Source organism: Emydura macquarii, unplaced genomic scaffold (assembly GCF_026122565.2).
Source record: "Emydura macquarii macquarii isolate MOO-44397 ecotype Brisbane River unplaced genomic scaffold, CSIRO-AGI_Emac_v2 contig_1253, whole genome shotgun sequence".
NCBI lineage: Eukaryota > Metazoa > Chordata > Testudines > Chelidae > Emydura > Emydura macquarii.
Genome location: NW_027131390.1, coordinates 58,314,414 through 58,326,743, shown reverse-complemented (window position 1 = coordinate 58,326,743; position 12,330 = coordinate 58,314,414). Strand labels below are relative to the sequence as shown.

Here is a 12,330-nt window from a genome sequence, read left to right as displayed (position 1 = left end):
TGTAATAATATGCACTGAAGATGTTTCTCATGGATTATTAGGATTAGGATTTGAGCCATTTTTATTATTTTCATTATTTTCCTTTCTTTGGCATTTCTCTACTCATCCTAGTGCCAGCTGGGATCTTGCTGGGACTCTCTTAGCAAAGTCTACCCTGACAATTTTTTCAGTTCAATTCTGCAGGCCAAAGAAGTTTGGATAGTCAATGGAAGTTTTGAGAGCTTCTGCAAACCAAGTACCGCTTAGGTTCATCCATTCATAGCTGAGAATATGCAATATTGCATTTATACTCTGCCACTTGAACAACTCTTCTAACGTTCCAGTGGGATTAATTCTATTCTCACACCATTGTAAATCCAAATGAACTGAAGTCGTAGCTGCAAAGGAGTTATTATGGATTTACACCAATATAACTGAGAGAACAGTGGGTCCCTCACCTCTCAGAGCAGTGGAATACAACCCATCAGCTGCCTGGTTTGGTTTTTTTAGTCTTGATTCCCAAATTCACTACCTATAATCCTGGCACAAGCATGATTCTTGAAACTCATTTAACTAATGCTATAAATATATACATCTCGAGAGATAGCTGCGTAGGCATGAAATGATGGCATTTAGTCTGATTTGACTAAAATATATTCAGGGTGCAACAACGTCAATTTGATTTTTATTATTAAAAATGAAATGTTTAAATCCTCAAAGAAAATGGTGTTATTGCATTAGTTTAATAAAGCCTCTTTTTTATTAAAGTAACTCTTTTTATTAGGGAAGACAGTATATGCACATGGATCTGTATGTTAAATCTGGAGGGAAAGAAGACAGAAAAAAAAAAGTGAACACCTGCAACAGCAGTACCATTTACACTACATACGGGGGGGGGGAGGAAGAAACAGAAATGGAGGAAGACATACAGCACACACTTTGTGTATCTATACATTTGTTTCCAAGGATCAGTACTCCTGTGTATCAGCTGAGTAGCCAGTAGCACTGTCCTACAGAACACATTCTGAAAGCCAGACTCTCATACTACTTAAGATCTTTTCATCCAGCCTATTGAATACAATGAAGTTAATTGAAACTGAAATTTTGGGTAGTGCAAAACCCACTGTTGGAACAAATATCCATATACCAAAAATCTGCAATTTATTAATTTAAGCACTTCCCTTACAGACTGCCTTCTTTCCTGTGCCACTTGTGCCACATTACACATAAGAATAAAACAAGCAGGCAGCATGAAAAGGTTTCAGTCAATTAGAGTTTTCTTTGCAAACAAACAAAAAAACAGGCCCTTCCTAATTGAAAGTCTATGTAGAATGCTGTAGACACCACAGTGATGAGTGTGGTATGAATGTCTAAATAGATAGCAGCCAGAGGATTAAATGCTGCTGGTCTTCTTTCCACTTAAATCAGGCAAAGACACTCACAGGAGAAAGCGGACCAGGATTTAGCTCACAGTCAGATATACATGGAAGTTATTTTGACAAAACAGATTACAAACCAGTGGGCCTGATTCTGCTGCCATATAAGTCAATGGGAATTTTGCTAATTCAGTCCAACAAGAACAAGATTGGACCCATATTGATGCTTTTTTTCTCCTTTCAAAGCTCTTCACTATAAATGAAGATTCATTATAACCAACGTTCTTATCTTATGGCACCCACCAAAGTAGTGTCTCCGCACCTCACAGCAGGAATAAATGTGTCTTCCACCTATGAGGTGGTTTCATTTTCCAGATAGGTAAATGAGGCAGAGAGATCAGGACTTGCCCAAGGTCACATAAGGAGTCTGTTGCAGAGCCAGGAACTAAACCCAGATCTCCTAAGTCTCAAACCCGAAGTCCTGATCGCTTTTCATTCTGCACAACGTAATGCACTGAAACAACCTGGGACTTTTTCTTTTATTTCATTCTAACTGGAGTTTCATTACACCCAGTTCACTAAAATGGAATTCCACTCTCTCCACACGCTCCATCCCTTTTGCCCAAAACTATCTTCAGGCAATAGCCAATGAGCTACTAGCAGAGCTAGGCAAAGACTACCTTCAAATCTTCACACTAGAAAGCTGATTATTCCCATTCACAGCTAACGAGCTGTAAAAAGAAATAGGTGAGGAGGTTGTTCATTGGGAAGAGAGTCGTACGTGGCCTCTTCAGCACTGAAGATACTTTTTAAAAATTTTTTGCCAGCTCTCTTTGTATCTGGCACCACGACTGTTTCATTCAAAAAGCCTTGGGTTCACAGATATTCCCAGTTTCTGCAGCTGTTCAGTGAAACAAGCACTGGCCATTCGCCCAAAAATTTTACTAGCTTTGGCTACTGTGTCAAAAAATTGGCAAAAAAGATGCTTTAAAAAAAAAAAAAAAAAAAGACTCAGACGGAATACATTTGTTCCGTCTATAGGTTTTTCAGTCCATCGGGGGTCCCTTGAGCAAAGAAAACAACAATTCACTAATCTAGTAATTGAGTCAGATGGATCCTGTAATATGGAGCTGGTCTTTTGTTTAAACGCCAGCAGCTTTCCTGGTTTGAACTCCAGTTTCTCCATCATGCCTTTCCTGCACAGAAAAAGATATTGAAAGAATGGGGAAAGGAGTGCAATGTGTTTGTTCTGCTCATGCTGACCATACAGATCTCAGTTCTGGAGTTAAGCTGCCTGTTGGTTACCTGGAGAATCCCACGTCAGTGAAGTCCTAACCATTAGGGATCACTGCAGCTAAACTAGAATTGACGGGAAACTTTCCAGAGAATGAAAGGATAATTCATTCATCCAAAAGTGTCTTTTTAAAAGGCTCCCCTGTCACAAATGTTACCTTATGTGCAAGGACGTTTCTATACCAGGTTCTGGCATAACATTTTGATTGAAATTTGAATTCCACGTTTGCAGAAACTTCAGACTGAGTGAACCGGCATGAATTTGCAGCGGGGGCTAAGGAAGAAGGTGCAAGGAACTCCATGCCCTGAGGAGCATCAAAATCTAAGAGTGCTCTTTACACACAAGGCACATGGTCATAGCATCACCAGTGGAGCTACCCGTCTCAAAAGGAAGGTGGCTGGGCATGGCCCTCCCTCGCCTTCCACAATAGCTGGCAACTTCAGGCCAGAAGGGAGCTCATCCACCTGTTTTAGGGTTCGCCTCCACATGACCCCTATTCCAGATTAAGGTAGGATGAAAATTTGAAGTGGCATAGATATTCTGGAATTACTCCATGCAGATTCTCTTATTCCAGAATAAAAATGCCTTTTTCTGGGATTTCTATGGTGCCCATCACCTTCCTTTCTAAGACTTTGCTCTCCCAGCATATTTAGAGGGATATTCTGCCCTTTTCTGTCTTCTGCAGAATGCCTTTTGAAAGTGCCTCTCATTAACCTTTCACCCTTTCCAAGGCTATGGTTTTAAAAAAAATCACACACACAGATGCAGCTCTACCTATATGTATGAGCTGCATCTGCCCACCTTTAAAAACTACATTCATGTCAGCAGCTTAACCCGGTGCCCATTTGAACCCAGGTCTCTAAGAAGTGAAGAAATTGTGGATTTGCACTATTTATCAATCCTTCCTTGGTTATTTTCCAAAGGATTTTCATGGCTGTAAATAAACAAAAAAACCTGAAATATTACAGTCTTTTAAAACAAGCAAGGAAAAAATGCAAGAGCTACCACGAATGCCTATTTTCATAGCAACTTCTACTTATAGTTTGGTTTAACATAAACATGCTTTTTCATATGCTTTACATATTTTAAAATAAAGATATTTTGGATGCCAGCATTGCTTGGGGTTAGTGATGGGATACTGAGAACCTTTAGCCCCTAGGGCACTGGTTTGAATTAGTTTGTATATACTACATACACCAGCTTTTAAGATTTAAAACACGATAGGCCAGATTGGAACATGTGATTCATTGCAGTAGTCCCACTGAAATCAACAAGGCCACTCCTGTGAACAACAGATAGTGAAGACTCAGTGTCTACACATTCCTAACTCCCAAGCCTCTGGGCCAGCTAGCACAGAAGACAGCAGAGCTCTAAAGGGAACTCAGGCCATGGATTCCAGGGAGCTGAGTAGACGGACGACTATTCCTCCCTGAGCTAACCTGTAGCCCTGCCTCTTCCAGGCATGGCAGAATAGCTGGACAAGTATATCCCTAGTGGGAACAGCCACACTAAGCAGAATGCTATCTATTTAGATACATATAGGAGCCCCATTGCTGTAGCATCCAAGCAATTAACAAACTGTACTTCACACTGCCTGGTGAGGTCGGGCAGTCCTATTATCCACATTTACAGATGGAGAACTGAGGCACAGAGAGACTAAGTGACCCACCCAGGATGTCTATGGCACAGCCAGGAACTGAACTCAAGTCTTCTGAATCACAGTGCAGTGCCTTAACTGCAAGAATATCTTTTCTCCACAGCGTAGATCCTCCCTCCACTTACTCATCCTCTGTGGCCCCTGGGGCAGTGAATATTTTGCAGAGGGGGAGAAGATACCTAAATGCGGAAGTATATAGGGGCCCACTCTGGTTTCTCATCTCTATGAACACCTGAAACTTCCAGTCATGTTAATATGAGTTATTGCAAATTAAACCAAAGTCATATTCTGTACCCACAGTCCTCTGCTAAAAGGAGTCTCTCTTTGCTTACACTGCAAAAGCAACCCTGCAGCAGCGAGACTTGCGATATGGGGCTAAATATTGCAGTGTATGTGCTAGAGCCTGGGTTCTGAGGCCTACCCCCTGCCACGGAGTTTCAGAGTCAAGGCTCCAGCCCAAACAGGGACCTCTGCACGGATATTTTTAGCACTGCAGCAAGAGCCTGAATCAGTTGACCGAGGCTCTGAGACTTGCCACTGTGGGTGTTTTTGTTTGTTTGGTTGGGTTTTTTTGCAGTGTAGACATACCTTCAGTTTTAGTGTGGGTACTGAACGATAAGATCTCATCACAGTTCACACCTGTAGTTATGAACTACAATACCACCAGCATTCTCAGAGGAGACTAAGGCCGTGTACATCCTTGGGGAGAGAATCTCTTCCCCATACGCACACAGAGCTCCCATCACAGCTAACTGGTTCAGCGGTCAGAAGGGCTTTGAAAAATATTGTTTTATGCACAATTAAATGTAAGTATTTTAAAGCTTATGCAGGAATTCCTTACTTGCTGGAATTCCAGACTATGATTAAAAATAGTAATAATTATTATTTTCTCTCTGTTGGCCTTCGAACACCATCCTAGTTCTAGTGCATCCTCAATAATGAGCCTCAGAATGATATAATAAGCCAGGTGTGTTCAAACAGCTACTGTGATTCAAAGATAAAACAAAAGAATGCACAATTAGTCCAATGAATTAACTAGAAATTCGAGCAAGTCATACTTTCTGAGGGTATCTGATACATGTTATTTCAGAATAAACTTGCTAAATACACTAATTTCAGATCTTTCAAGTCAATTAAAAAGTATTCCTCTCATTAGCAACACAGAGGGGACAAATTGCTGCTGTTAGGTGCTCACTGCAGATCTCCTATCCACAATATGGATACCGATTGCTTCTTCTGCATCTTGTCACATGCAAAACTCTCACTGACATCAGTGGGTGCTCTTTGTACTCGGACACATGCAGAATTTGCAATAAAGATCGGTGGTGCAGACTGCAGAGGAGTGTTTTGCATGGTGTGCAGATTACAACATAGCCCTAGGCTCAATCAAATATGGCTGTCTCAAACAAGCTGCAAACTTTTAAATTTTAGGAGAAGCTTCAGAAATTACATGAATCACATGACTTTACCTCTGACTTCCTTTTCTGACCTTCTCTCCCCCAATACACACACATACATGTGTCAGGCATTTGTTCCAATGGATTTAGCCTAGTTTGGATCAAAGCTTCCTCTACTTCATTTAACAGATTTGCTCAGATGGAAGGTCTCAGGGGAGAAATAATGTTAGTAAGAGGAGGTTTTCAGCATCTGAGTATGTAGGTCATTGGACTTTAAAATAAATTAGAGAATAATTTATCTATTAAACAAGCTTCACAGTACATATTTTATGAAGCTATCCTTAACTGCAGGTTAATGTACAGCACATAACCACCCTGTAGAAAGATCACACATGGGCCATGATTGGGTGATTAATACAATTATTAGCTGGTTGGTACAAGGATTTTAATGCATACAGAAAAATTGCTACAACAAACCTTTAGTTTTTAAGGGCACGATTCCTTGTAAAATTTAACAAATCTGAACACTTCACTATTTGACATGTCAGTGGGCTGGGTCTGCACTGTCTTAGGACACTAGCCCTGAGACACATAGTGCTGAGGTGACAGTAGATGAGGACCCGGCCTATGTCTTATTTTTTTCTGTGATGTTTATTGCTTCGTTATGGGCCTTTGAGAATGTCCATGGATATGTCTTGTGCACCAATAGTGAGTCTGGTCAGATTTGAACCCCTCTCCCCTCCTTTTCACCTTGTGGCTGAGTATTACTCGAGACGCTGGTCTCCGGCCAATGGAACAATAAAAAGAGCTAAAAAGTTTTGATTTAGAATGAAGAGCAGAGGACAGAGAGGCATAAAAATGTGGCAAGATACTGCTATTAAAATAACGTGTCCTTGGGTCTATCTATACAGACTGAAGCAGCCTGTGGCAGCGAACCTCCAAGCCCAGGTCAACAGACATAGTACGGTAGCGTGAACCCTTTGAGCCTAAAAATAGCTGTTTAAACAGTGTTTTTAACTTGCAGCTTGGAGCTCGTCTCTCATCTGGTGGCCTGGCCTCAAGGAACAGTGTTTTGTCCTACACAAGAGTGCAGGTGGGGCATGCATGACAGGAGGGGGGCTGGAGATTGAATCCCCATGGAGCACATGGCAACAAGACAAATTCCACTGAAGAGCCTCAGACACTTCTTTTTTTTTTTTTTTTTTTTTTTTTTTTGAGGAAGAGTTGGGGGAGAGGTTAAGGGGGTATCTGGATGGTAACACCACATATCCCAAAGAAGGGCTCCAGTCAAGAGGTCCAAGCCTGGGCCCATGCCCGATAGAGCCATAGATCTAGAAGCAGTGACTAGACCTCATCGGCTTGGAAGCACATGGGAACCAGCAACTGGGTCCACTTGCAACAAAATGACGACCATACCAAATAGTAGTAGGCCAGGTTGTAATTCTGAGAACAAACTGACCCTAACATCAGGCTAGTTTTTCATACAGATGCAAGATGATAGATAAGAGGAGAAATGTCACTGCAGAACACCATAATGTTACTATATCCAGTACCCTCTGAGCTGTTTAACATTCAATATCTTTTATCTTCAGTTGGATATTAAAAAGGCATTCATTCTCTTCACTCATTACAATCATTTTGTAGACATTTTCCAGAACCCAACCAAAGTGTGACTGTAACTGCCACTTTTTTCTTTTCTTTTATGTCACTGGAATGCAGAGATGCATGGTCAGATTCAAAGGGTGGCATCTGATTTGAATGCCAAACGTGCATAGAGAGATTGCACGCACAAGATATTAGTTGTTATGCGCTTTTTTTTTTTTAAGAAAAAAAACAGTAAAAAATGTACAAAGTAAAATCTAAAATAGATAATCTGGAAGTCAGTAAGACTTGAGGTCCTAAGTTACTTGAATGCTTTTGAAAATTTTAACAGATGTGACTTTCCCAAGGTCACACAACAGGTCGGCTGTCAAACTGGGATTCACACCCAAGTCTCTCAATTCCCAGTCCAGTGTCTTAAATCAACTGGACCTATACCACGAGAAAGTGAAGAAATGTTCTGCAGCTGAATTGCTCCAGATTTCAAATGATCTCACAGGAAACTACGACATGATCTCCACCATAGAAGTTAATAGATGATACTGGCACATGCAATATTGTGCAATTCTTGGAATAGGGCCTGACTGGCCTATCTGATATGCTTGCTCTTCTGTTGCAGTTCTGGAAATCTGACATTGCAGCGTTCAATAGGTGACATGTATGCATAGCTCAGGTTTTTGATACTGTCAAAATCTGGTCACCATTTACATGATATAGCAAAATAGCTGATTTAATCTAAAAACTCTACAAGAACCTTTACATTTTAGGAATCAGGTTTTGGTTTACCGCAGACTACCCAACCCATTCAGCTTTCACAATCTTGCTAAAACGCAGCCTCACATTCAGTGACAGTTGTAGAATCCGCGAAGGCAGTATTACTGCTGACCTCTTGCTCAAGTTCAAAATCTGTCATTCTGTCAATACCATCTACCTTAATTACACTGGGCTTTATATACAACAGGTTATGATCCCAGACGGATGAAAAGCTTTTCCAAATTAAAAGCAGCATTTTGAAAGGGAAATACTCATACATTCCAATGTAGTTTTCATTTGATGTCCTCAAGGCTAACCCCAGAACTCAAAGTCATATTAACTGAAAGTGCATATTTGCTGGGTGTAGCCATCTTATGAATTTAATGGCAGAAGGGAAGTAATAAAAATGTGCTCCATACTTTAATTAGTGCCCTCATAACATGGCATTTCCAAAATGGCTATGCCAAAGAAAATCATTACTCCAGGAGAATAGACAAAAGCTCTGTGCAGTGTGTGGCACAGACCTCCAGGAGACAGTGGGGTGAACAGAAATACACATCTGTCCGTGTTTTGTCTTGTTTGCAAAGCCACAATCTCAAGCCCTCTTTGTTCCCTGAGGCAATATTTTACTGATACCTCCCTTGCAAATAGTCAATATTTGTAATCTATACACACCTAGGTTACTATAAATACCATTCATATTATGTGTGCACATATACATAAAGAGACCACATGGGGCAGCCCACGGGAAGGCACAAAGCTTGCCTTTTTCAGCCCCAAGTCCTGCATCTCATCTGGAGGGGACCCAATCCAGCCCCCACTGTCATTCGGAACAGTCTGAAATCTGCAGTCAGATGAGCAGGCTGCAAATGACATGAAAGGAGCCAAACGTCAGTAGAGGGTGGGATCATCCCAACGATGTGCGCTTTCACCCAGCCACGCCCCTGACACCAGCTACAAGTAGCAAGCTATGCTGGCTTGACACCACCAGGGGATCTCCGCATTGGCAGAGAATCTTCCCGTGGCTGACTAACCTAGCTTTGCACCCAGAATTCACAAGTGAGACACTGAAAGGTGGCCAGATCACCACTGGTGCCCACAGTCGTATGCACAATGGGTTAGGCCTCGCAGCCCCTCCACAGGGTCAAAACTGAGCAAGTGCCATTGTGACCTGACACACAAGGGCCGCAGCACCGCTCAGGGAGGGGCTGCGGGGCCAAACTTGAGCATCACTGCGACCCCCATTCACCAGGTTGCAGCACCCCTCACTCAATTTTGGCCCCACAGCTCCTTCATTATGATGGAGGGACCATGGGGCCAAACCTGAGCAAGCAGTGGGGAGGCCAGCAGTGCTCCTCATCACCACGCTGTGGGGCTGGCTCCGGCACTGGCTCTCCCCAGAGGCCTCCTTACTTCCAGCAACCCATATCTCCCCTCAAGGACAGGTTGTGACACTGTATGGGGGCAGACCAGACTAGAAAGCAGGGCCTGAACATGGTGGTGTGAACTAGAAAGGTGAGGGGTCAGCAGCTGCAGTGGGGTTGGCTCCACCGGGATTGACAGTGAGAACCACAGGAAAAAATTCTGGAGGCACCCCTACATATCAGAGCAGAGATTCAGGCTCACAGAATTATTTTATCTTAAAGTGGGATCCTCCTAGCATTAGGGTTGCAACTGAAATTCATACAACTTTCTGCAGAATATAAAGCTGCATCCTGCAATTATTTTAACAGCACCCAAGACTGATCAACTGACCTAACTGGATAATTTTGAAAAATGTATAACTGTGATGACAATAAGATGAGATTAGAAAAGAGAAGCTGATATTTCCTAGGTATGTTTCTTATCATGACCTACAACAGGGGTTCTCAAATTGGGGATCATAACCCCACAAGGGGTCGCGAGGTTATTATGAAGGGGTCGCAAACTGTCAACTCCAGCGCATGCTGGTAGGGATGGCCTGGCACAGGGGAGTCATCACTTTTGTGGGGAGTTGTCACAGCTTGAAATATTTTCAGAGGGGGTCCCAGCACAAAAAGTTTGAGAACTGACCTATAACAACCATGCAACCTTGTAAAGTTATGACCTTTTAGATCTGCTCTTTTTATTAAGTAGAATAAAAATTGGTACCTGAGTGCGGTTGAATGCCACTCTTGCAAAGACAGCTTGGGACACACTGGCTCTCTTCAGCTCATCCCTGACTTGCTGGTAAATATCTGGAGAGACTTCCACTGATGAATTCGTTGGCTCTGGTTTGATAGCTCTAGGGATAGGTGGATGATTCAAGAACTGTTGATTGATAGCTTGTGGGTGTTGGTGAGCCAACAGTCGGCTGACAGCAATCTGCTGGTTTATCAGGTGGGCCATTGCTATCTGCTGCCTTACCAGTTGTGGACTGAGCTGAGGAGACAGGAGACCAGGGCTCATGATTGGCTGCAACGTTGCCACTTGGTTTCGGATTGGAGTACTGTGGTGAATTTGGCCGTGAGAAGACTGTTCATTTGTTTTTCCTAAGATGGCCAGTTGGTTGATATTTGGTAAGTGCATGGATCGCTGACCAAGAACACAATAGTCTGATAGGTTTTCTCTTTCCACTGTGAAAAGATAAAATGAGTTCACTATCATTTTGATTTGCACTTCCAGCAGGACTGTTAATATAACAATTATTACAATTGACTGTATTTTCAGGACATATAATAAAAGTCGGTTAATGCTACTGTACTACACAGTGAAATTATTTACTTCCACTTCTACAAGCTTTACTTGCAGAAACATTAGGATTCCAGGACAGACACATAGGCAAAGACATCACCAAAAACAGCCACCAAAAAAATCTTTTTTTTTTTTTTCTTCAACTTTTCAAAGTTTCATCCACTGCTTACATGAGCCTCCCTATAAAACTGCCAGCAGCTATGCTTTTTTTAAAAAAAAAAAAATTAATTTGCAATGATTAAGAACTGAAGGACAGAGTCTCCCACCACATGAACTACAGCTGCAAATGAAAGTCTTGTACCCTGTACAAATCAAATGACAGTGATGATGAATTCACCTAGACAGACCTGGCTCAGAGGTAACTAAGTTTTCAATAAACTTATATATTAAATGCATCCAGAGTGGTTATATCTATGATGTGATTAAAAGTTTTCCAGGACCTAGTATCACATACCTAGAAAATTAGTGACTCATCATAGGAATGTTTTCCGCAAATAATGAGGCAAAATTTCTCTCATGAATGTCACAATAATATTATAACTTGTGTAATCATTAATGTTTGCACAATACTTTGAAGATTGTTTATGTTTATCTTATATAAGGCTTTGAAGCTTTAGATAGTTAATATACAGGTTGACAGCTTATTGGGGATCTTTACTGTTCTTTTCTGAATGAAACATATAATGTTATTGATTCTTAGGGAATCAACAAACCTTTCAAGCGTAGAGCTAATCCCTCATGAAAAGGGTTGTGGTCACACTGGTGAGATAATGTGGAAAAGTTCTGGGTATACACACAGGATTTCAGACTCTAGAGATCTCAATCCAGCATCTCACAAGAGTACTAACTACTACAGCTGCAAGAACAATGATATTTATTCTTGTGGGAAATTTCTTGCATTTATTCTTTCTATGAAAAACCAAAACCTGAAAACCTTTCAGCTTTTGGTTAGAAAAAATCAGTTTCTGAAAACAAACAAAAAATTCTTTTATCAAAAACTAAATAATTTTACTGAAATATTTTGGGTTTCCAGTGTTTCAAAAACTTCCAATAAGTTTTAACCAAAGTGAGGATTGGATTTGAAATTTTTCATTTTGGTTGAAAATCAACATGCTTCAATTAAATTTTTTTTTTGACCAGCTGTACCCAAGACACAAAAATATTTTGAAAATAAAACCACAAGTTTTTCTGATACAATAATCAGAGCCTATTGTATTATTCAGTTTTTTTCAACGATCTGGTCTCCGGACGAGACTAGTCCCAATTAATGAAATAGGGCTACTGCACAAGGACAATTCACGTAAGAGTTTGCAGGAACAGGTCCTACTGTATCATTCTCTGATTCCATATCTTGTCAATGCCAATCTGCATTATGAAATATGTGCAATGTTAATACAAATATATACATACAACTTACAAAAGCATTTTTAGATATTATTGAACCTGTGCAATAGCCACTTCTCCAGCATGAATTAATCTTCCACAAATAAATTTTAAAAACTAATAAGGAAATCTAGTGCTTGCTATAGACCCAACATCAGAAGTATTTATGCTGAAGAAGAG

The 12,330-nt window shown here is 41.0% G+C and overlaps 1 protein-coding gene across 3 annotated transcripts in view; it reads right to left on the bottom strand.

Annotated features, from left to right (window-relative positions):
• SATB2 (SATB homeobox 2) overlaps window positions 1-12,330 on the bottom strand; it is a 150,230-nt gene that overhangs the window by 57,791 nt on the left and 80,109 nt on the right. For all 3 annotated transcript variants that reach the window (XM_067548963.1, XM_067548961.1, XM_067548962.1), the window contains one exon: window positions 10,186-10,649. In XM_067548963.1, the coding sequence (XP_067405064.1) occupies window positions 10,186-10,649 (464 nt within the window). The remainder of the gene's footprint in view (window positions 1-10,185; window positions 10,650-12,330) is intronic.